We start from the raw sequence: 26,281 nt of genomic DNA on the forward strand, positions 1-26,281 counted from the left end.
TTTTGCCCATGAGTATTGGCCAAATGACGGCGAAACGAAAAACTTTTCAATCTCATCACTCGTACCTCAAGGCACGACTGTATTGCTAATAGCTCATCTGTGCATCCAACAACACTGCAGCTCTGCCTTTGGTTCAATAGCAAGTTTGTATGGTCGCAAAAAGAAAATGGCTATTTTGCACATGTCGCTGCTTAGTGGGTGAAAGCTGAAACTGTGCAGGAGTTATCTCATTTAAATGAGCTTGACTGTGACATTACAATCTGCAAAGAGGAAGTAGAATCTGTACAGTTGACATTTATGGAGGGGAGTAAAGAAAACACTGAAACCGGCAGCTGCATCGCGAAGCATAAACATTCATCAGTGCCATGTTCGATTAGCATGAAAAGCTTTCTGACTCTTGAGAATAAAGATGCACTTTCCTGCATCTGATGTGTTGTATTAGGCCCACCCTTTTTTTTTTTAATCAATACGAGGTCTCACACTTTTATTATTCATCCATCTGCAAAGAAAAAAAAAAAAACTAAATAGCACTAAAGGTGTTGTCTGTGCTCCAATTGGTCTTGAGTCAATATTGCAATGAAAGGCACACGAGTCATCTCGAGGGGAAGAAAAATAAAGTGAAAGGCCCGCGGCTGTTTTCCGACGGGAGCATCGCAGCGGCAAGACGACATTTGCATGTGCCTCATACAAAGAGGCCAGGTATCAACAGGGAGGGGATGGAGGTAGGGAGGAGGATGCAAATAAAAAGTTCAGCAGGTTCCACTGAAAAAGCTGCTTGACTTGATTAGCGACTGACTACTCAGGAGATTTTGCAGAGTACAAAAGACTATTTGGTCCCAATAATCAGAGAGTCAAATTTGAGAGTAAAATATTCAATGGAAAATTCAGCATAAAATTGACTGAGAGTTTTAGCAGCAGTTTGTCAGCAGTAATAAAAGAAAAATACTTTATAAAAATAAATTGAATAGTCAAATATATTGGGTCACGCATGCGCAGTTGGATCAAAAATTGTCTTACATTGTTTCCAACTTTTAAGGGAAAACTACAAGGATTTAGTGGCAGTCTGGAGAGCTGTAATACAAACCAAGATTGTTTGCCCTTCTGCAATTTCTTGCCGTCTGTATGTGAAAGAAAATAGAAGCAAAGGTGTTGCAGCTAACAGGTTAGCATTCGGGATTGGACTGCTCTCATGTGTTCCACCGTGAAGACCACGCGAAGGAGCCACTTATTCGATTTCAAGAAACACCTCCAAGCTCTTCTGATGTAACACGCTTGTTAAATGATGACAATCTCTGTGGATAAAGGTGACCGGAATGAAAAACGATAACAACATCCAAATTCTTTGCCTCGGCCTGAAAGCTTCCATTCACCACGTTCTACGAAGCAGATAAGTGTGTTTACGACGCTCGGGATCAACCACGGTGGAAGGGAAGAGAAAGCGGGTCGGGGGGGGGGGGGGGGGGCGCTGAATGTAACCGAAGACGACGAGACGACATACGCGTCTCGTCGAGCTTCGCACGACATCTCCAGGTGTTGAGTAAGTTGCTATGGTGCGTCAAACAAACAGCCCATGCGCGCCGCGACACACCTAGATGCAATGGAGCGTCACAAAAACAAAGTCACAGCTACAAAAAAAAAAAAAAAAAAAAATGCCACGGCTGCTTTTTAACGCACCCGCAACAAGATGTCGTCGCTGTTAGCGTGCTGTTTACCCAGAGCAAAATGACTCTAATGCATTTCGGTGACCTTTGAAACAATACACTTTTTTTTTTGTCTGGCTGAGCAGAACATTTGCTCTTATTTCCCCCGCCTGCGAGCACATAATCAATAACAGTCATCTAATTCCCCCACCGAGTCCTCCTTCTTTTTCCTCCGGTTTTAACATCTTCATCTCTTCCACTTTCTTATTTTTCCCTCTTTCGAGCGATCTGATATCATACTTCCACTGCCATCAGTGTGATCTACGGCCCTGCCAGAAAGCACGCGCCTCTTATTTATGCCGGGGCGCACTCTTTTCGTACATAACCCTGACCTCCGACCCGGCGCGCTAAGCCCACGGGTGGTTCTTCGAAATGCGCACGCGTCTGTTGACCGAGTCACCTTGTCTGGTGTCCACAAAGACTATGCCTGCACTTGCTTGTAATTCCTTCACAGGATCATTCTAGTCCAGGTGGTCCGTCGAAAATTTCTTGTATACGATTAAACTAAAAGCACTTTCACTTTAGGCTGACAATAGCAATAAATATTACTTACTAATAATTGGATAATCTTATAAAGCATAAAATAATGCGGCATTTGTCGTCTTTGGTCAATTATTTTTGATGTGTGTACGAGGCCTAAATTGGGTGTCATTTTCAACTGCCATTTCGGTGTTACGCCAACTTCTTTCCTCTGATGAACCCTGAAACAGCGTTTGTTGGATTCAAGACCATTGAGAGGTTATGATGATCCACACGCGTTTGCGGTTTGCTGCCCATTTCAAACGCCTTTGAGATGGAAATAAACAAACCACTGTGTGGCTAATGAGACTTGATTGTCGCAGGATTAAAAAAAATAAATAAATAAAATAAAAAAAAAATAAAAAAAAGGGGACAGGGGTCCAAAAACCTGGAGAGTGTGACGGTCTGCTCAAGCGGAGCAACAAGTTTGTAAACAAACAAATGAATCAATCACCTCCACGCCTCAAATTAATCATTGGCAGAGCATCGTCGTGACACGCTAGGTGTAATTACGGGCAGATAGGAGCGACTTTTATGAGTTTGGAGAGTGGATGGTGGTGGGCTGGCTTAATTAAAATGTTTGCTTCCTGTGACAGGCTTTATTCATTCCCTCGGTCGGACATAATGAATAATATGCAGTCTATGTCAACAGTGTCAACTTTTATTATAGCAGAAGGGCTCAAAGACAACCTGCAAACGGTTTCCCCGAAAGAGGTAATTGCATTTTTGGGTTGAGCAACAGCTCAGGTGGCTGAGAGGGAAAGTGAAAACATGACCTTCAAGCTAAAATGTGACAAAAGATCGGATTTTGGGGGCTATGGCAATTGCTACATGAAATTATCCTGATGACGGTCTTGATATCAGATGGCGTCCACGTTTTTCTATCGTCTCAGCCTGATGCTCAAATTTCTTAATGGCTGAGTGATGTGCAGTTATTAGAGTTGAATGTTTTATTGCAAGCTCACCGAGCTTGCTGCCAAGCTCTGCCCACACGCTTTGACAAACGCTCAAAATTTTCAGAATTTTGCATTGTCTCGTGAATAAGGTTCTCCGGACTTTTTTGTGGGTCCACTTATGATAGACTAGCAAATTTCCTGTTACTTTGAGAAGCTGGTTTATGAGCAAACTTTTCAAGAAGTTCCAGGGAGCATTAGCGGAACATATTTTTCCACCAAACGCAAGGATGAAAACGCCTTTTGTTGCGATGGCTTTATTGGGTCTTCTACGGCTGCTCTTTTATCCCGACATAAGCCAGATGCACTCAAATATACCACTGAGTGTCACTGGAAGATTATCCAGTCTACAAAAGCGTGATTACAGCTTTGGCAAGTTGTGACAGGATGTGTCGCCGATTTTGTTTGTTTCTCTTTCCTACATTCCTCATGGCAAAATGATGACTGTCTTCAAATAGATGATCGAAATTTATCGGTTATGGCATATTGGGATTGGCATTATTATAACCTTTCAATGTTGTGTAAACCAAAGGACCTCAAAATGGTAGGTCGGATTTTCATTATGATTTCGATTGTCAATTTCGAGAAAAAATAAAATCTAGGCAAGTTGTAAAAGCTCCATGTTACATGCAAGCATGTGACGTGTGTGTCTCAACAAAATGTGGAGTGAGCAATTGAAAACAAGGCATAACAAGAAAAACAGCCTTTCGACGAGACGAGACGAGACGACACGTAAGACAACTTCTGTCATCCGGACAGATTCTGGTTTCGAGCAGAACCAATTTTTTTTTTGCAAGGCTGTCATGTGTTCATCCCAAGGCAACGCGGCAGTTAATGAGGAATTTTGTTTATGGCCAGGTTATTGTTTTTTTTTGTTGTTGTTGTTTTTTTGCATGTTACAAATCAAGCTAATTTTACAGGAGTGTATGTATATTATGTATTTATTGTCATTATATTTTAAATGCTATATTATTTTAACAATAATAACAATATATGATTTTACCTATCACTAATGTATTTGTGTTTCTTTAAATTTTTATTTAAAAAAAAAAAAATAAACTTTTGAAATCAATGAATAATCAAGTTGATTGATCGTGTTTTCAATAATCAACACAATTCAGATTATTTTGCCAAAAGAATTCAACCCCACTTTCAGGGGATACATACTTCCAAGGTTATCCATAATCCTCCAGGCAATTAAACATGACTACCATGTGTGCGCCAATAACTTGTGAATTCAAAAGTTTCCTGTATTTGACATTTTTGCCAGGCTATAACGTCATTTCTAATAACGTCTTAATAAAGTTGTCATAGTTTAACACGTGAATTGAAAAAATATGGGGGCGCCCTGCATTTCAGGGCCATACATGTGAATTATTGTTTCTCAGGTTGCGTGTGGACAGGGCTATTCCCCAAAACGACTGTCTTGACAGATGACTTTACAAATACAAAAAAAGGAAGGTGAAAAAAAACAGCCGCAGTCATAACATGAGTGACAGTGTTCCAAATACCATCCTTATCTTCCAAATAAGTAAACAGAGAAGTGTTAGGTGTGACACTGCAGGTGTTAAGAAGCAGGTCAAACTCAGATGAGATCATATTTGCTTAGCCCGCAAAGTATTAACGCAATGCGCCGACAAACAACTGTGACTTTATCTCAGAGATACGTAGACTGAACGGGTGAATGCCCCAACTAACCACACCTCTGAGAAAAAGCCAAGCTGTCGGCTGATAGCGCCACGCAACCTCTATCTTCGTAAGTGCAGCGGAGACGCCAGAAGTGGTTTGGTGTGTAAGAAAAGCAGAAGGAGGGTCAGGGAGAGAAGCCTCCCATTAGCCAGGTCATGAAGTGCAGGTATGAGGACTCCCCCGCTGACATGTGCTCAGACCCATCCATCCATAGCTAGTCAGGGCCCGGGGAGCCGTTGACTCGCTGGCCCACGAAGCCATAAGGTGGACCTTGCTCTTTAATGGCTGGGTTACAGGCTCAGGGCGCCGTTATTAACAAATTGGAAGAATGAAACACAGCTCTGATGTTTTTTCACCCGCGTGATTATGACCAAAGCGTAGTTCAAACCATAGCGATTCATGCTACCGTGAGCGTAAGATGGACCATTTATATTAACGGGGGGTGTCAAACTCATTTTAGCTTAGGAGCCACATTGAGGAAAATCTATGACCAAGTGGGAAAATCATAATCTATAACGTAAAACAATTAGTGTCAATATTACGCAGATTATCGCTATTTGCATGCAATCCTGGTATTACCACTAGTTGAATGTGTCATATTTAACACATTTATGTTTGATTTATGTAGGACTGTTTTTTTTTTTCCCCAATAAAACCATGACTCAAGGTTGTGTTTTAAATTGGTTAAACTTTCTCCACTCATGTGAGCATTGCTTTTAAATATCAACAATAACACCTTGAAAGAAGGTCAAACCCAGGCGTGGGCAAACTACGGCCCGGGGGCCACATGCGGACCGTTAAACGTTTTAATCCAGCCCGCTGAACTTGAGAAAAAATAAATGAATAAACCTTGTTAATGTTTTGTATTCTATATGCAGCGGTGTGTCAAAGACAGACATTTTGTCGTATTGCCTTTGCTCATTTTCATTTAAAATTACATTTATTTTTTTTCTCCAATGAGGTGAGGTTCCCAAAACACTCCATCCATCTGCTCCTGGTCCGGGCCCACTGTCAAATTCTAGAACCCATAGTGGCCTACCAATCAAAAAGTTTGCCCACCCCTGGTCTAACGGATTGACCGCCACATTCAATTTTACGGTACATATTAAAAGATCTGAGATTATGGTAAAAGTCCATTGAATTAAGTTTCCAGACGTATCTTGCTCGTGTACAACCCACCATTGGCCATTTGGCGAATTTGGAGCTGCTGTTTATTCAGTTGGGACGAATTTATGTTTATACTTCTCTTCTAGCGGACCGGATGAAACCGGTTTGCGGCCCAGAGCCGTCCTGCGGGCCGTATGTTTGACACAGCTGATTTCTAATCTAATAGTTATTTCTACCAAGAAACCCCTCATTTCGCTAAAATGTCATAAACGAGCTGACCCAGTTACCCTTTTTGTTACTGTGCCCGGCACAACTGTATGTTTGGTTACAAAGTACTTGGCGAACTACATGCCACATTTCTTATTTGCTTTGAAGTCAGGCTATTTCCATCTCTGTCGTAGATATTACCATACTGCCTACGCAAAAGCAATGGGAAAAAAAAGGCCTAATCAGGGATCTGAAGCCTACCGAGGCAAAATAAACTTGTTGGAAATGTCTTGGATTTAACTGCCATGTAATTAAAAGCTAATTTTGTTCCATGCGAGAAATGTTTTTTACTGCAATAAGCTAATATTGATCAAGGTGTTAGATTGCACATTAAAATGGCAGAGGGTAGAACGAGCCAAACTCAACCAACACGAGATGTTTGGTCAGAATTTCATCTTACGAAATCAAGTTTTGTCTTTGAGCATGTTTGTAAATTTTAAAAAATGACTCTGATGGCTGCTTCAAATCAGAATGGGAGACTGCCTGTGTCTTTTTGGACATTGGTGCTTAACTGGAGGTTAACGCATGATAGACATGCCTACTAAATGTCATACATGTTGCTGAATGCAACTAGCTCCAGGAGCTTCATTTTTAGAAAACTCTGGGGGATACTACAAAATGCAAATTTTCAGCAAAGTGCCCTTGAAATGGCTGCTTCAAATTAAGATGGCAGACTTCATGTCTCTTTCCAGGCATTAATCATTGAGACTACTGTATTTTGTGGGTCTACCGATGATAGATAGCCAACCAAATGTCATACTTTTAAATGAAACTCGCGCCACAGGATGAATTTTCATGAACCATAGAAAATGATACCAAACGTATACTCTTGTCAAAAATAACCCAAAAATGGCTGCTTTCAATCAAAATGTCAAACTTCCATTCTGAGACTTTCTTGTCGGTGCACTCATGATAGACATGCCCATAAAATGTTTTGCTGCCAAGCGATGTTGGCTTCACAGAATGAATTTTCACAACATTCCGGAAAAAAGCTACTGAACGTACGTTCCCACCAAAAGGGCCCAAAATGGGCTGCTTAAAACCAAAATGGCAGACTTTCTATGTCTTTTGGGGGATTGGTTTTTCAGAGTTTCCTGTGGTTCTACTAATAATAGAAATGACTACCAAATTTCAATGCTGCCAAGTAAAACTGGCTTCAGGGCTGTTTTTCTTTTTTGAAGAACCAGCCGTACCAAATTTTTCCTCAAAGTACAAATTTCCACAAGGGAGGAAGATGCCTCCCCATCCAATAGTGGCATCCCATTGAGGTTTGACTGAATCCAATGTGAAAAAAAATAAATAACACGAGGCAGTTGACAAAAATAAAGAACTCAGAATGCTGCCGACATTCTTGCAGTCACTCTACTGCGGTCATAACTTCGAAAAACATCCAGAGTGGAAACTTGCAACATGTCGCCTGCCATAAGTACCAAAAAAATAAACGGTGGCAACACCTATATCAAGTGGCAAAAAATAAATAAAAATCATCCAAGCAGAACCATGTTGATAAGTCAACAAAAGGAGGGTAAAAGTATTGTGAACCACAACACGCTGAGCTAAACTGACATAAACTTTCAATACTCGGCCAGGCTGCATCGGTTCTGCGCCTGCTCTGTCGACGAAAAAGTGCAGTGACGTCGACGCACTTTAAAATGGCAGCATCTCCATCTTGATAATTCATGTGATGTTTACATCCATCTCCGCATGTCACACGGCTGATGTGATTAACATGGTGAGCTTGTAAAGGGCGGATCAGAAAAAGATTACGTCACATATAATCAAGTGACCAGAGATATTCAATCAGAATGACAAAAAAAATAAATAAAAAAAGTCTCCATCGAAAGCAAGCTATTGACATGGCGCACTACACCTGCTAATCAGATCAGTCATCCTCTCGCGAGCCTTCTGACAAATATCTCTTATTAATCACAAATATCTGCTTGCTTGCGGATATTTAACAGCCACACGTCAATTTGCAGACGTCACTGTCTGCTTTTGACAACTGGCAGATATAAGCGGAGGCGTGTGTCATGTCACATCTTTAATATCTTCCCGCGGGGCCGCAGACGACATCCAGATGAGTTCAATACATCCCGAGATTCAGCCGTGACAATAAACCAATGCCGATGACGTTATCACTAAGCTACAACAAGACAGCGCTAGCAACCTTAATGTAAAGATATTTTTTGTGGTGTGGCCTTTAAACTGTCCAAGTATTCGTCAAACAGCCTAAAATTAATAATACAAATAAATTAATTAATTAAATTGCACAATTACAAACAGGTGACAGAAAAGCAAAAAAAAAAAAAAAAACTAATCTGCAAAAATTAAAAACGGTTTCAGTTTATAAATAAGGATATTAAAGTATGAGTAAATTGAAAAACTATTTCCTTAAAACAATGTAGATATTTGAAAAGTACCAAAGTATTGTGGGGAAAATGGCAGAATAAGAATATTACAAACATTTTGAAAACGACAATAATATTACAAGGACAAAAGAAATATTTTGAAAAAAATATTAGAATGTAGAAATGTCAGATGGAAAAAGAAAAGATGAGAGGCTGCAGAAGCGCTGTTCCAAAGACTAAGCGGCTGTCCACAGCTGCACGGACGTTTCGCATGAAAAAGTCATTTAATACCTCCCCAAAATAACACACTCTAGTGTGTGAAGAGAGGGAGAAGCCGACTATGTGAGACTTTTCATGTGCCCACTTCAAACCCCGATGAATGCATCCAAGCTTTAGCCTTTTGGCGTAAATCTGTTCGAGAGGCTCCAGATGTAGTTGGGGGGGGTTTCTAATACCAAATTACACGTTTCCGACATTTTACCAAAGTGTCCACTTTTAGAGCTCTATAATCTCACTACAAACTCTGAAAATTGCATGTCTGCCTTATGGTTTCCTTGTCCGCAATCCCCAACTTTTTTTTTTTTTTTTTTTTATATATATTTTTTTAGTCATTGATTGAGGTTTCCTCTTCTTCTTCTCCTTTTTCTGCCCACTTTCTCCTTCCCTCCCTCTCGCTCTCTCACTTGCTCGGCTCCCCGAGGACACAGACATGATCATCACTGACAGTGCAGCATTTGCTCTTTTGCAGATACAGCTCGCCAAAAGCAAACGGCAATTGATGGACAAGGAGAGATGATAAAACGTCGCCCGGGAGCACGGACGACTCCATCTAACGCGACGGAAATATTCCACCAAATTTAACTTTTGAAGGCGTTTATCAATCACTTTAAATTCACGAGGTATTATTTATCGACGGGAGAAAAATGGAAAAACGCATACTGGCAGGGATTCTGTCTTCTTGAAGGACGCAGCAAGGTTGCTTCTGGTATTGTGATACCGGAAATGTGCATCCAAAGTAGTCCCACCATTTTAAGAAAAAGGCTAAACAATAATTAACATTTTTTTATTTGAAAGCAAAACTGCAAGGCGATGATCAAGATCAAGATTTAAAGGCATCGTAATTGATTAAATGAGTGGTCGCCAACCAACGTGCCACTTTGGACCTGGCCGCGGCAAGCCACACAGATGAAAGAATAAAAAAAACATGCAGTACTTATTATCCGAGGCTGAACTCTTCTTTTATTTTGGAAAGTGACCAGATTCTCTCCATTAGCTTTGACAGACTCTTGATATATGTCAAGATGCTAATTGTCTTGGGCACGTAATGCTAATATTAAACCAACCGAGAAAACTGGAAAAAAAACAAAAAAACAACAGACCACCCACGAAGCCAGCTTGGCACAATAAGATGCGAGCGGCTCTTGATTTAGTGTTCTCTAATTTCATGCACTTTATATTTGTGCCTTATGTTGACTTATTTCAGGAGGACTCTGCGAATAAGATGCCTAAAATGTGGCATGACCTTTAATGCTATATCTACAAATAGCCCACTTGCTCTTAGGATTCTTCCACTTTGTATTTGTTTTGTGCTGTCAGTTGGGCGTTTTTGTGTTACCATAGCGACCTTGTTATGGTGTCGGTGCGGCTAGTAAAGGTTCAGTTGATTTGTGTTTGTTGTTGTAGCATTTCCTTAACCAGCCAACAAACCACTTACATTCCACCGGCGTCAACATGTTTCCCCAACAACCAATCGGCGCCCGTCCTCAACAAGTTGGCCTAACCAATTCAACAAAGACAACCTATCACAACCTACTTGCCGACCAGTTTGCTGAACAACCAACCACAACAACTTTGTTGACAAAACGAAGCCAGGTTTCACCTAACAGGAACTGATTGTTCCACCCGTTTTGCAACAGCGTCATTTAGACCGAACAGCCAAATTCAACGGGAACTTCAAATTCCTTAGAAATAATCTTTCTCTTAACATATAACATTTCCTTGCAGAGTCTTGAGTGTTGACTGAACAGTACCACAACAGCTTGGACCAAACCTGTCCTTCCTTGCGTCCGTCCTATAAATGCCCATAAAGTCCTTGAGAGCGAAGATGTAAGGGCACAGACCGCCACGACCACCCTCGCCATATTGTCGAAGTCCTTGGGAGAGGCGCGCAGAGACAGATGCAGTTTGTAACTGTCAGCCTGGATATGATCTACGACGCCAGGCCTCCAGCCAGCAGATGGTGGGAGATATTAAATCGGATCGCCACAGTGGAGTTGGCAAAATATATACAGGAGGCTGCGGAGGAGTGTACACCCGAGGAGGTCAGAACACCATTGTTTGCTTCTGTATTCTTTGCATGATGCAAGAAAATAGGCTTTTAATGATTCTGGGAATCAAATCGCTTATCTGCTGTATCACCATATTGCTAAAAGAAGTGTGTCATTTGCTAATGGGAGTCAAAATATTAGGAAAGCCCTGGGAGCACAAAAGCGGAAATACTGAAAATTGTAAAAAATAAATAAATAAATAAAATTAAAAAAAAGAGCAAAAGCAAAAGAAAGAAATGCACATACTGAAAATATATAATACAAATATAAGAAAATACAAAATATAGGAGGAAAATATTGGACAAAAAAAACACTTAAAATACATTTTGTAAGGAAATTTGAAAAAGATTTGTGGAAAATACAAAAATGATGGAAAAATAAATATATTGAAGAAATAATAACCATGCATACAAAATAAAAATGTTAAAAATTAAATACATTGGTAAAATACATGATTAAAAGAAAATACATAAAAACTTTAATAGTGTTGGAGAAAAAATAAAAATGTTACATTTTTAGACCCCAAAAATATATTTGACCAAACTAAAAAAATATTCAACTAAAATTACAATATTTGCCAGAAAAAAAAATGGATAAAAAAAAATATTACAAGAAAATACTATGAAAAACAATAATTGCAGTCAGACATGTTTTTGAAATTCTGCACCAGAACATTGTCTGCACTGGGAGAATCTCAACGTTATTAAGTACTACTGACACGCGACAGTAAATAATACGGTATTTACCATCAGAACAATTTGAAATTATAATACGAGCTTTCTTGAAACGTTATCTCAGTTAATCAGAAAATCGTTTCATCTTCAGTATGTTGTGACAACAAACATAGCATCGGCAGAAGTGTTTAACGACATGCTGAGCTCGCCATCCAGAATAGTAAGACGGCTGCGTGGACATTATATAAACACTCAGAGAGCGGTAGGGAAGAATGTGGAAGAATATCAGGAACATAACGCACCTTATTCTGGTCATTGTGGACAACTTGAATAGAGGCAAGCAAAGGAAGGGATTAAGTTGTCGGAGGAGCTCGGCGCCGTCTTAAATCATTTCAATACAGCTCGCGTACACATTCATCACGCAATGAGATTTTCCCGCTATTTATCCCGTCCGCCGTGTTTGTCCGCACTTGCCCGAGCCACCGGGATATTTATTACCGGGCATTGTGTCGAAGTCATTTCCCGCCTCTGCGCCGGAGACCTGCTGAAGCCGGACGAGCAAATAAAGGCCTTCTGTGAGGCGGCCCGGCTGTAATTTGTTTACTGCACGCCAAACGCAGCGTCGCTAAATACAGTCAAGCTGTGCCGTGGTCCATGAACTGAGGCCCAAAAAAACCCAATGAGGTTTCCCCAAAATGTCTCCTTTTGAGCGCAAATTAAATTCATATGGCGGGAGTATCAATATTCCGAGGAGTTGTGTCGCTCCGCAGTTTTCTGTTTGCCACATTTTCATACAAGTAGACAACTTTTTTTTTTTTTTCTTCGAAGCTTAGGATAGCTTGCTTATTTCTTGCTTGACCTTTTTACACATATGAAAACTTTGCGAGTTCAAAGGGAGTTGACGGGGTAACTTCTTCAAAAAAGCACATTTCTAATTTACACTCTGACAGGGGAGGACTTTGGTAATGATGGTGCGCGTTTGATCTGTTACCATTAGATAACATTTCTCCTGTCTTGAGACACGTCCGCAGTTTCCCCCGAGGACGAGACGAGACTCTCCAAATCACCTAAACTTTTAATACTCAACATTTCGGCGGCAAGACTTAACCATTAACGCTTTTTACATGGCCAGAACCAGTCACTGGTGCTGTTCCAGCTAAGGCTTCCAAGAAACAACAGCCAAGTTACACATACATAATATTATGTATATTAGGGCTGGCAAAATTAAAGCATTAACTGGAGATTAATTCAAACTTTATTTTAACGCATTTAAATATTTTAACTCAGTTAATTTACTTTTTATTATTTACTTCAAACACCCTGCTGAAGTCACCACTGGGCTTTGAAAACCAACACTGCTGGAGTGTGGTGATTGTGGCAAGAACTAAATATAATGATAATTTTTTTTTTTTTTTTTTTACGGAAAATGCCTCTAAAGTTGACAGTTTATATCGTATTCAAGGTTCAAAGGAATCTATAAGAACAGTATTTGACGTAAAATACACTTTTGACAAGGTATTATTCAAGTAAATACCTGTTACAAGCATCACATAAAATAGTCGATGAAAAATGTGATTAATCGCAATATATATATATATATATATATATATATATATATATACATATATATATATATTCTAAAGTCTAGTCTCTGATTTAGGCGAGCAGCTGCTCCTCCATTGTTGGCATTTGTTAGCGCATCTCGTTCTCGAGTTTTTTGCAATTTGAACGCCCGTGTCGCTTCTGATGTCTTCTCGGACGGCGGGAGTGCTATTTCACACATTGGCCGGACAAGCGCCATTTAGCAGGGCATTTGCTGAGGCGCTTCAATTCGAGTGGGGGTGCTGCGGGGTCAGGGCGCAGGCATCGTTACCCATGTAACGAGTCATTGTTCCCGGCGGTCATTGCAGAGTGTCCAGCATACTCGGCGCGACGATGAAATAATATAGCGGGGACGAAAGAAGTGGGGTATGACGCTGATAATTATTTTGTTATCGACAAAAACAATGATGATTATGGGCCCCAACTGAAAGTCTGGATGACCTCTGGATGGCGTGAGAACAGCCGCAAAACAAAAGTGCACGACTCTTAACATGGTGACAGAATGAATTACAGAGTGACTGGAGACTCGTGACATGCCAAAGTGCGAAAGTCCAACTTGGCAGAGGGTGGGAAAAACATGCTTGAGCGGCTCCTCACTGCCTTTCTTTTTACCACTTTCTTTTCGTAACTTCGGACCCCGATATAGTCTAGGTGCCAACATGTTTTTTCTTTTTTTTTTACAATTGTCAGTTAAAAATGTAAAAAAATAAATTAATAAATGAATTAAATCTCTCCATTACTGTATATTGCACGCATCAAAGTATGAGTAGTTTAACTCAATTTAATTTCAGGACACGGCAGTAAACTTGTGCTACAGTTAGAAATTTGAAAAATGTGCCACACTTGAAGTTGAATTGCAAATTAAATTCTGTTATTTAACAGTTGACTTATTTTTACACTTGTGTGACTTAAAATCTTGAGTATATTATCTGAATGTATAATTGTTTTCTGCCATTCAACCTATACACGTATATATAAAGTTCATGTTTTTTATTTATTTAGCAGTTCATTTATTTTCAGACGCGCCAGGCAGTTCAGAAAGACCAACTGTTACTCTACAATATTTAATTTCAATGACATTTTTTATTCTTTTTAATGTTTGATTTACACAGTGTTTATATATATATATATATATATATATATATATACATATATATATATATATATATATATATACACACACACATCTACACACACACACACTTATTACAATGTCTAAATACTTTATCATTTCGATTTCTTTTTGCGTTATTAATTCTTTCCTTTAAACGGTAGTTAATGTTTTTCTCCACTTAAACATTATGTTTTGATTAAAAAATTTTTTTAAGTGTATGCACATTTATTTAAATTAAAACAGTGGCAGTGAAGCTTTCCAGCATCGAACAATGCTCACTGCAGTTAATGTTAACAAAAGGCTCACCACCCCCCACGCCCGCCATTCGTTTTCATCAGAGCTGCTGGAGAACTTCTCAAAGCTCCGGGCTAGCGTGGTCCATTAAGGTTGGCCGACCATTAATCTCCGTCTGCTTGCGAGCTGCCCCCGTGTTTTTCGCACCAAGTTCCGCCGCTGTGAACTTGATGCATTGCCGGGGCCACAAACAATAGCCTAAATATAGTCGGGCCGCGCTGGCGACGTCGCTCTTTAGAGAGGGTTTGTGTCGCGCAATGAGCATGGTCTATTTTTTTCATGTTTGTATACTGAGCAGAAATATAAATACAAATCCGAAAACTAGGTCGTAACTGATTTCGCCACCTTTTTACTTATGCAGGACAACACATTTAGCAGATTTGCATTTGGTCTTTGATTGTGGGCCAATCTATAAAACGTGCAGTATTGGGGGGTCCCAGTCGACCCAGCAAGTTGCCACTTTTGGAGGTAGGGAGTTTCGGAAGCCTTTTTGCACTGCCTGTTAAGGCAATGATTCATTTGCCTTATTTGGGAAGTTTTGCAAAGGAGCGATATCAGGGTGGTTTATTAAAGACCATTAAAAAAAATAGTAATTATAAAAAATTTAAAATAAAAATTATTAATACATTTAGATTAATAAATAAATTCAATGCAACTCCAGGACACAACTAAAAAGAATGGAAAAACAAAATACCAAAAAAATAAAATAGATATGTAATTATAATGCTAAACATACTTCCTTCTTTTCCCTATGCAACAAAGGACAATAGGACAAACCAGCACGTTAGCGCATATTTAGCGCAGACGCAAAACAACGACGGCAATTGAGCAACAGGAGTCTGTGTTCACACAAGAACATCTGTCTCTCTTGTGTCAGATGCTTCAGATGCTCAATGAAGCCTTCACCTTCAGCGGGCGCCCGTTTGCTTTGGCCGCCTGCCCATTCCTCTGCGGGCAGGTAAGTGCAGGCAGGCAGCACCGGCCTGCCTGAGCTTGTAGGCTGAGAACGGCTTTTCCACATAAGATATATGAGCCCACATTGTTTTGCTTTTGTTGGCTCAAAACAGTCGACTCTTACTCATCACCGCAAGTCTTTTTTTTTTCTGTAACCGTTGATGGAAAACTGCAAAGAATGTCAAGATGACTTCTGACTCTTATTGTGATGAATTCTGTAGACAGCGAGAAATGCTCCTCTTCACTTGAGAGGGACGACTGAAAAGTTTAGACAGAATTCAAAGACATAAACGTATCATTTCTGTGAAAAACATTTCTAATCGCATTAAAAAAAGCACAATTTAAAGTGCATTTGCATTGTTTTTAGGAAATGATATCATATTCCCATAATGCGGTTTCAATTGGCCCGACAGCTTTGCTGTACAGCCAAGTCGATTTGCATAATTGCACAAGTAATTTTTTAATTACTCTAACGATACAGTGGTGCCTTGAGATACAATTATATTCCATACCGCAATCACAGGCCAAACTCAATTCATCCCCTTTAAAAATGAATGTAAATGATCATTTATCTGTTGAAGAACCCCCCCCACAAAAAAGTTTTTCAATGACAATAATAGCACTTAAAAACATTGACATTTCTAAAAACTTTCAAAAGTAAAATAATTCCATTGAAATGATGGATGGATAAAGATGGTTCAACAGTTTTTGTCATACTTTTACAAAACGTATTTCGCACAAATATTTTTACGCTGTATAGTAAAGACGTCTCAGGTCTTCTTTGTTTGTCTCGGCGCCTGGCAAATAATAACGAATATGACTAAATGTGTTGTTACACAGTTTGTGTTAAAAAATCAGTTGCTTAAAAAGTTATGACTATGTGTTTCCCACTATGCGTTAGCATTAGCATCAAGCTAGCTGAGTGAAAGGCTGAGCTATGTGTTTATTTTACATTCTTGTGTCATAGTTTTGTTTAGTTTGACAGTAACTTCAACTGGGAGTTAACCTGGCCAGAGCTAGATTGCTAACGTGAGTCACCACACTATCAATCCGGGACTGCGTCAGTGTGATCTGCTCAGGAAATAAGCTAATTGGACAACTTGTGCACGGCTACCAAACTTTGTCTTAACCAATCACGGTAGCATAAATCCAAATCCAGTAGATACTACTCAGAAAACTAGTTAATAGCTATATATTATATCACCATCATCTAACTAGTTCCCTTTATAGCTGTTCAATCGTTGTTTTGTCCTGCTTTTTCCAAAATGTGCTCGAGAACCAATAACGGTAAGACATACCGGACATCTGTTTCTTGTATTTTGGGTTACTTCTAACTTGGTGGGAACTTTTTGGGCAATTGTTCCCACAGCCCAAACCATGCGTGACATTGGTGTGGAAGAAGCCCATCAAACACCTCTGGGATGAAGTGCAACAAATGCAGCGAGCTATGGCCTTTCTCAAGGCCCTATACATGAGTGACAAAAATCCCACAGACACACTCCAGAAACGACTTTTTTTCTTTCCCCAGGAGAGCAGAAGCTGTTCTTCCTGATAACTCCCACAATAACTAGGGGGATTGTGTACTTGTACTTGCGCCTAATGCTGTGTGACTCGTGTTCACCTCGTGCCACACAATTCCTCACGATGCACAAGACGAGGACGAGTAAGAGAGGGTGGGGGGGGCGAAGAAAGTAAAGCAAAAGTCCCTTTGGGAAGATTACGCAAGGCCCGACCGATGATATCAAATGAGCGTGGAGGGGAACGGGAAGGAGGGGGATCTTCTGTAAGTCCGGCGTGACGGCGGCGGATGACCCTCATCCTCCCACTGGCTCGCTTGCAGGCTTTTTGTTTTTTTTTCCTAATGGAATCAAAGCCCCGCAGTGACTCGCATCCACATGACAAAATTACAATCAATTAGGGAGGAAATGCACGCTCACGAGCCGCTGATATGCAAGGCTGAGCGGGGGACGGGGTGCAGAACCTCTGTCCACATACATCAAGTACATTAACGCCACAGAAGAGGAGTGAGTAGAGGGCGAGCGGGGATGGGGGGGACGCCGATCTGTGGAAAACACTCCAAAAGCTGTTTGTGTGATTATTCGACACGGCGCTCGCTGACTGCTTTACATTTGCGGCCATTTTGTGGCTCGCTGGCGTGTTGTGTTGGGAAGAGGTGACGACCTCAAATCTGAATTGCCAGACTGCACACCTCTATGTATCAGAACAATAGCAGAACAATAAAAAAAAATAACTGAAATGAAAACATAAAATAGATGAAATTAATAAAATGACAAATAAAAGATGAATTAAAAAAAATCTGAGTTAAATTAAGACAAAATAATCACAAATATTTATTTTTAGGGATAATTAAGGCCTTTATTCCTTTAAATCAATTCAGAATTAAAATAGAATAAATACTAAATATATGAAAAATAAATCATTAGGGTGATGTGGTCAATATCGATATATATTGGATATTATTTTTTTAATTTTAATTTTGTTTAACTCTTCAAAATAAGGACCAAGATGAAAAAGGCTGAATATTGGTACATTTATTAATTATTTATAAAATGAATCACAAACTATTGTCTATTGAAAAGTTTTTTTGTACCTAATTAAAATAACTTAAAGACAAAATTTAAAATAATTACATTGATTAAAGATCCATCCATTTATTCATTATCCCCCACACAAAAAAAAAAAAAAAAAATCAAGAAAATAAATTTGAAATATTTTTTTAAACAGGCACTAACACCCTGTAAATACCAAGCTGAATTATTTGCGTATTGCTGACTGAAATCAGTGACTACAGTTCCTTGCAGAACTCTGGAGAAAAGATCAAATAATAGTTTATGAGTAGGAGAGAGGCTTTATATGAACATTCTAAGCTCAATAATAAATAACGCTGCCCAGACACACTGAAGCAGTCTCTCTTCCCATAGATGATGACCACTGGTGGGCGCAACCAAGTCATGCGATTAATCAACAACCACTTCCACAATCGATGACTTGCTTGTCTCTACCTAAATCTGTGGGCCTCAATGTTAACGGCACCAGAATAGGTCCACCCTGACACTGACAAATGGAAGGAATCTTCAAAGCGTTCCGATGCAAATGAATGCATAATTGATGCACACGCCACATCTTGATGTGAGATTGTAAGCCAGCAGAGGTGAAGTGAGGAGAGGAGGGCCTCGTCTTACCTTCAAACACGGTCAGCTTGGCGCTGGTGTTGATCTCGCCGGCGCTGTTGGCCGCCGTGCACTCGTAAATGGCCTCGTCGCGGTGCGTGCGCAGGGGCTGGATGCGCAGCACGGACCCCGAGCCGTCATCAAACTCGATCACCTGGGAGAAGGCAAGGTGGTTCGGAAGGGGGCTTGCTTTACTTTTTACTTCTCTTCTTACCGTTTCACTGTATTGCAGCATAAACACAGGAAAAAGTGCGGGGAAAAAACGCTGCCCCTAATGCATGATGCAGAATGAGAAGTACTGACAAGCAAGAGAGAGAGAGAAAAAGAGAGAGGTAGAGAGAAAGTGAGAGAGAGAGAAAGAGAGAGAGAGCTAGAGAGAGCTAGAGAGACAGACAGACAGACGGACACAGAGAGAGAGAGAGACAGATAGACAGGCAGAGAGAGAGAGAGAGAGAAACAGACAGACAGACGGATAGATAAATAGATAATAAATAATAATAATAGTAATAATAATAAAAATATGCACACAGCACACAAATAAAAGCACTTCTTTTTTTTCTGCTACAACACCCCTCACGGTGGATTTGGGAGCTGTCCGCAGTCAACCAGTTGACCGTGATGGATTGGTTGGGCACTCGAGACTCAGATATGCTACTGTATTTAAATGTTAGTCACGAGGATGGTTCTTGGAGTGCTTATTAATTTTTTTAGGTGGCACTTGGTTTAAAAGCTTTGAAAACTACTAAGGACTACCTAGCTAATACATTAATTTAGTTGGACTTGGACTGGATGATTAAAAGACAGATTAGGAAACCTAAAAGACCAAAGAACCCACGTCACATCCTGCATATTCGGTTACAGATGGTCGCGAAAGCAGCGTGAGGTATCGTTTTTGTTCAGACGTGCTGAAAGAAGCGGCGGTGAATATCCACATCAAGAGCGATGCATGGGCGGACAAGATGTAGCCGAGCCATGCGGGTGCGAGGATGCACCAAGATGAAGTGGACTCCTCTATAAACTGAGACTGAAGAAGATTAAAGCCAAAGGAGTGAGGCCTGTCTGGTCTTGCTCGGAGAGAAGGAGCTGGGTGTGCTTTGTGTGACGATCAATAGCAATGTGGAGGCCGGACGACACGTTGCGCTCATTTGCACAAATAAGTCCTATGTGTGTGCGTGTGTGTGTGTGTGTGTGTGTGTTGTGTGCGCTCACCTCAAAGCGCTGCGAGCTGACTTTCTTGCCCTTCTTCATCCAGGTGATTCTGGGTTTGGGCTCACCAGTGGCTTGGCACACAAAGGACGCAACGCCGCCCGAGATGCCCGTCTGGTCCTCGGGGGATTTGATGAAGCTCGGCAGGTCTGAAAGTGGGTGACAGTAAATGACCATCAAAACTTAAAAAAAAAATTAACATACGTCTCAATACATACAAAAACTAGTGACAAGGGTACACAATGGTGCTATAATCAATATCATAAATCATAAATGAACAGTACAATGTAAAAGACTAACAAATATTCATAAAATAAAGAATATTTTATAATCAGTTAAAAATGAATCTTTTTTAAAAATCAAAAACAACAATTTATAATCAAAATTTTAAAATTAATACAAATAATTTTAAAATGCTCTTACGATTACATTTAAAATGTACATAAAATATAGATTATAAGTAAGTAATACAATATTATAGTAGCAAATAGGGCTGATACTGGTCTGTCAGAATACATTTACAATTTTTTTCCAGCTTTTTTTCTTCTTTGGGGGAAATGGTGAATGTCATTATCCATCTTATTTTATTATGTGTTCAGTGGGGGGAAAAAAAGTTTGACAATTTTCAAAGTGCTAATAACTGATTAAATTGGCCAGCGAATTAATTGATCTGGTCCTTCTAGAAATTTTTAATTCATTAATAAAATGATGCAGAATAACATTTGTATTATTCGTTAAAACAAATCCAAAACACTAACACATCGAGCATTACAGAATAATACAAAAATAAAGAAATGATCAAAAATAACATTTAAATACTAATTATAAAGTAAAAAAAATTATAACTTAGTCATTTTATTTTCCATTAATTAAATACATCAAATTAGTATTTAAAAAATCATACACAAATTTAAAGATAAAAAGAAAATTGAAAAATACATTTCAACAGTTTTTTTTTTTTCGTCTTCTGCACGAGCCCTGACACACTTTTGACATTTCATGAATGACTCAGGCGAGATAGAGATTAACCATCGAAACTAGTGCCATGCACACTGTTTGCTTCCAAGTCATCAGAGCAGCTATCAAAATTTAGCAAACCGGGCTTAAGCGGATTAAACAGGAAAGAAAAAGTCAAACTCCTCCTCTACTTATCCCTCAAACTCTCATGATTTCGAAGATCCACTGATGGTAAATGTTTAATTTGAAAGCCGTTTTAATGCCATCCGATCTACGAGTGAAAACCCCCCACATTAACTTTAAATGGGAAGTGTCATGAGACAGATGTTACGGCGGTGACTCTGGAAGTCTGAACCGTGATAATCGGGTGTTCAAAATGCCGGTCCAGAACCGCCTAGCAAATCCTTCCTATTGCATACAACAATGCATGATCGGGCATAAGATCTTATCAGGTTGTGATCATTAGAGCTGCTCGGCACCTGCAGGGTGGCGGTGTAGGGGGTGGAAGCATTTGCACTCTAAATATTTTCAGTGCAACAAGCAGGCCCAAAATATCAGGCAAATGTCAGCTGGGTTGAGGAACAATAGAACTGGTTGTGTGTGTGTGTGTGGGGGTGTGTGGGTGTGTGTGAGTGAGAGATTATTTTGTGTGGCAAAACAGCTCACGCACTTGAGCGTCTTACTGTTATTTAAATGGAAAGTGTTGTGGGGAATGACCATGTTTAATTCTAAGACACGCTGGCTAACCTCACATTTATATTAAACACACTCCCTAAAGTATGTACCAAAAAAACCCCCACCTTGTAGCAATTTGCACTAAGTGACATCCGACGTTTATGGTGGATTATCCCGCTCGGGTTTTAAAATGAAAATCTTGTCACATTCATGCTGCCGACTCTGACAAGTTGCAATTGCGGTTTCTACAAGCTTACTGTACGAGACTAAACTGTTGAGTCCGCATGTCCAATCACCTCCAATACAACAGCCAGGTGTACCGCGTGAAATGAGCGTGTGCATGTAATTTAAAAAATGTGCAAAATAAAATGCAAATACAGTGATCCCGTGAGAGTTGAGTTTTGAGATATGTGTTGTCGTTTGGCCATTTTTTGTTTATCATGACAGTGAACTCAACTCATCTCACTACAACATTTGCAGCACTTTGGAAAATAGTGACGACATACAACAAAGACAATTACACCTTGTGTATTTAAAACAACCACATTTCAGTCCAGTACTTTCATGATGATGATAATTTGCATCTGTTTTGCAGTGCAGCGCCGGATGGAATACAAACGGTGAAGCAACACGACATAAATTATTAATCCTCTGTGAAGAACAACTAATACGAGTGTTGCATTGATGAGTTGAGAGGGGTTGAGACATCTAAAAAAAAAAAAGAGGACAGGATACGCGTCTATCTGTCTGTCTTATACTGCCCCCAGATGGCCTCCAACTCCCAGAGAGGAATGATCGAGCCCAGGAGTGCCTAAGTCGAGTCCTCGAGAGCCCCTATGAGGCCTGTTTTACATGTTTCCCTCCTCCAACACACCTGATTGAATTGATTGAGATCTTTATCAGGCTTCTGGGAAGCTTGCTGATGAGCTTATCATTTGAAATAAATGAACAGACAAAAATAAATGCGATAAAATCCTCACACTCTCGCTTTGAAGGCTGTATTTTGTCCGAGTGGACACAAACGGTGTACCAATCCAGCCCAAAAAAATATCTGACTAATTAGCCATCCACTTCCTTGCCAATAGAGCTTATTATAAAAGTGGTGGCAGCCATTGCTGGAATTTTCCCCGTGGATTCTCAGTAAGGGAATAACGCCGTCTCCTTTGTGGACATAATGATTCCATCCCATGTGTGCATGTTAGTGTGTGCGCGTGTCTGCGTATGTGTGTCCCTGCCTCAGCGGTTTAGGTGTTCCCCCTCCTGCCTCCAACGTGACTACGGAGATGTAACACGAGCTGAAAAGAAGAGGCGGTAGCAAGTGCACGACTGTGATGCTGGTCAAAAGCCGAGCTCATATTATTGTGACGGTAAATAACGCCAAGGTGTGTCCATTGTCGCAACGACACGCGATCGCGTCGGGTGTGGCGTTCGCTGAAGGTAAACAGGGGACAAGCAAGAGTTCAGTGTTGTTGTAAACACACGCAATCTGGTTATGACATCTTGGATGGATGTTTTTGTGTGTATATTGGACAACACCTTGAACGGGTTGCCAGTCAGTCACAGGGCACACACAGAAAGGGTCACTGAGTGGGAACCGAAATCACACTGCCCCGCACGCAAGTCAGGAGACTTGACCACAATTAATGAATGAAAACGAACAAAGTAATCAATTATTACAATGATAATGGGCTATGTTTAAGATTTCCGCAGCCCGAATGACAATGACGACAATCGTTTTCATTTTCAGAATGTCTAAATTCTTCTGAGATTTTTCTTTGTCACAAAAAAGTACACATGGACATCAAAACTCTAAGTCAGAGGTGGGAAACTTTTTGATTGTCGGGCCACAATGGGTTCTAAAATTTCACAGAGGGGCCGGACCAGGAGCAGATGGATGGAGTGTTTTGGTAACCTCACCTCATTGGAGAAAAAAAATACATTTAATTTGAAATGAAAGTGAACAAAAGCATTACAACAATATATATGTCTTTGAAAAACCACAGTATTTAGAAAATAAAACATTAGCAAGGTTTATTCATTTAAATCTTTTCAAGTTTAGCGGGCCGGATTAAAACGTTTAATGGGCCGCATGTGGCCCCCGGGCCGTCGTTTGCCCACACCTGCTCTAAGTTATAGAAATAGTGCGATTAATTCCATAGTATCCTTTTTCCACTGGGTGTTCCAGCAACGGCGCTTGAGGTTATCAAACTGTTTTGGTTTTGTCATTTCTTTTCTTAAACCTTTTTTTCCACTCCCTGTGTCCCATTTTCTTGGCTGTCAGGCAGTTGTCACATGAAAACAAAGGCAAGGATGTGGTGACGAACATATAAGCCTACCTATGCAAATCCTCCCCCACAGCCAAGGTGCACACTCAACTCGCCTCCTTGAAAGCTTTTTGGAAAGAAGATTCCAAACTCCTTTCTTGACGCAGCGTGTCATCTTAACACATGCTCTCATTCGAGGTGGCGTTCAAGCAGAAACTGTCAAACTCGGGCAACGTGCGCATTGACGGAATTTCAAGGTTGGGGTTACGCCAATATGGCTTTGAAGTCGAGATAAAATAACGTTGTGATGTCTTTATCATGATCAAAGATGGGATTGTATAAAATCAAATGACTGGAGTAGATGTCGTTATTCAGTGGCAAAACGAAGAACAATTTTACAACTCAGTCAGCATTTATTTCTCCGCGATACGGTGGCTTGCGTTTCTTTTTCAATTTGGGAGATTTTTACTTGGTGTTAATGCAGTAATTGGGAGCTTACTGCTTAGGTCAATTACTTTAACTCATTTACTGCCATTGACGGCTTAAGACGTCAAATGTCACATTTTTTTTGAGTCGGCTGGTTGTGAATGAGTCAACGATGTTGATTAATCTTTGTCATGATCAAAGATGTGACACTATGAAATCAATCATTTGAAGGTTGCCACACAAAACAACTGCAAAATGGCTGCTTCATGCCAAAGTGGCAGAATTCCATATTTGTCAAAACAAAACAGCACAGTATGTATTTAACACTTTCTCTGAGTTGCAGTAAGGATTAATTGCTCCTTGTTAAGATGGGTATGCAAAACAAAATAAAAAACACAGTTTGTAGAACAACAAATGAGGGCTTTTGGGTGAAAAAGTATTTTGTTCATAATTATAAAACACAAAAAAAGGACAATAAAAGGTAATGTATGGTATTATACGCATCTGACAAAATAGGAGCATCTCACAGCTTTTCCTTTTTTTTCTTTTTCTTTTTTTTTCTTATTCTTTGGGCTACCAATCATCGTATTCCCAAACCAGCCTTGCTTGAGAGCCTCCACTGCAGTGTAGAGTATCCCGGATCGATTTGCACACGGCGGAGTGAAAACCATTAATTCTTATTAATAATAAATTAGCAAGTTATCATTTTCACAAGGCGACAATTAGCGGGAATATGTCAGATGCCATCAGAGTGGCTGGCTTTAATGGAACACTTCCACTTAGGCCTTTTTTGCAGGCCATTAGCGGGCAACTTGTTTGCAATTAATTCCAAATAAAGCCGCCTCGCCCATGTAAGTTATTTACCCCAATGAGATTGAGGCACTCCAGGCTGTTTAAGCCAATAAACATCATCTCCGTTTGTGTTTTGCACATGAAAATGGAAAAGGCTATGATTTATAAAACTTTGAAATTGATGAAACTCATCAACCCACGCTGCCATAATCTGCTCATGCACTATGGGGGAGAAAAAAAAAAAAAAGTACAATTCTCACACCCATCTAGTGTAGTGTAGGTGCATCAAATTTGTTATTTTGATTGGTTACATTACGGAGGAGCTTTGCATGACTATGCAAAGCGTAACAATCGAAACAAACAGTTCAAAGAGCTTTCATAAGCAGTGCCACCGTTAGTGAAAACACGAAATAACTAAAACATAAATTGGAAAACATATTTGTTAACAAAATAAAATAAAAAAGGAAATAATTTTTAAAAAACGACAACTAAAACACTTCAAAAAAGAAAATTAAAACTAAAACTAAATAAAACAGTGTTTAAAAAAACTAAAAATAATAAAAACTAATAAAGCCCTGAAAACAAACTAACTACTTTTGAAAAAACAAAACTCAAATTTAAATTAAAAACTACAATTAAAATTCTAATTAATTCAAATTAACGATTGTGGGAATTACTCCCATTGCTGTTGGAGTAAATCAATGAAGTTGAGTGTTTTGCCTTGAATGAAACAAAAGCCCTGTTTTGCCATTTCAATTTTGCTTTCCTTCCTAAAAAGGCAAAATAAATTACCGTAGGATGCTATTGAAGCAATTTCGGTGGGCCACACCGAAAACACACGTCAAACACAAACACATTCCAAGAGGGCCTAGTTTCACCCAAGTCAAAATGGACAAGCGACGACTCATCGGCATTGAGATGTCTTCCTATCTGTCTAAACCCATAACAGTGCGAAGCAAAGAGAAAAACATCCAACTTTCAATACCCCAGCGTACCATGAAGCGGCAGGGGTTGGGGGTTGGCAAGAAAGTGGGAGGGATGGGGAGGGGGGGGTGACTTTCTATCAGGCCTCGCAGCTTTTGGTAAATTATTCAAGACAGCAGCGAAGGAACAAGAACTCTAAGTGCAATTACCCTTCGCTCCTCTCTTCTCAGTGTGAGTCGCCGTTATGTAATGGCTTTCATCTTCTCGAGCCCGATTATGACTTTGGGAGGCATTGCTA

At 39.9% G+C, this 26,281-nt stretch overlaps 1 protein-coding gene across 12 annotated transcripts in view; it reads right to left on the minus strand.

Annotated features, from left to right (window-relative positions):
* Positions 1-26,281, minus strand: part of LOC148325912 (receptor-type tyrosine-protein phosphatase F-like) — a 204,106-nt gene that overhangs the window by 89,038 nt on the left and 88,787 nt on the right. For all 12 annotated transcript variants that reach the window (XM_088310234.1, XM_088310232.1, XM_088310228.1 and 9 more), the window contains 2 exons: positions 19,949-20,094; positions 18,752-18,893 (listed from right to left, as the gene is read on the minus strand). In XM_088310234.1, coding sequence (XP_088166360.1) covers positions 18,752-18,893; positions 19,949-20,094 — 288 coding nt within the window. The remainder of the gene's footprint in view (positions 1-18,751; positions 18,894-19,948; positions 20,095-26,281) is intronic.

Source organism: Idiotropiscis lumnitzeri, chromosome 12, assembly GCF_059441095.1.
Source record: "Idiotropiscis lumnitzeri isolate Australia: NSW breed Sydney's pygmy pipehorse chromosome 12, RoL_Ilum_1.0, whole genome shotgun sequence".
Taxonomy (NCBI): domain Eukaryota; kingdom Metazoa; phylum Chordata; class Actinopteri; order Syngnathiformes; family Syngnathidae; genus Idiotropiscis; species Idiotropiscis lumnitzeri.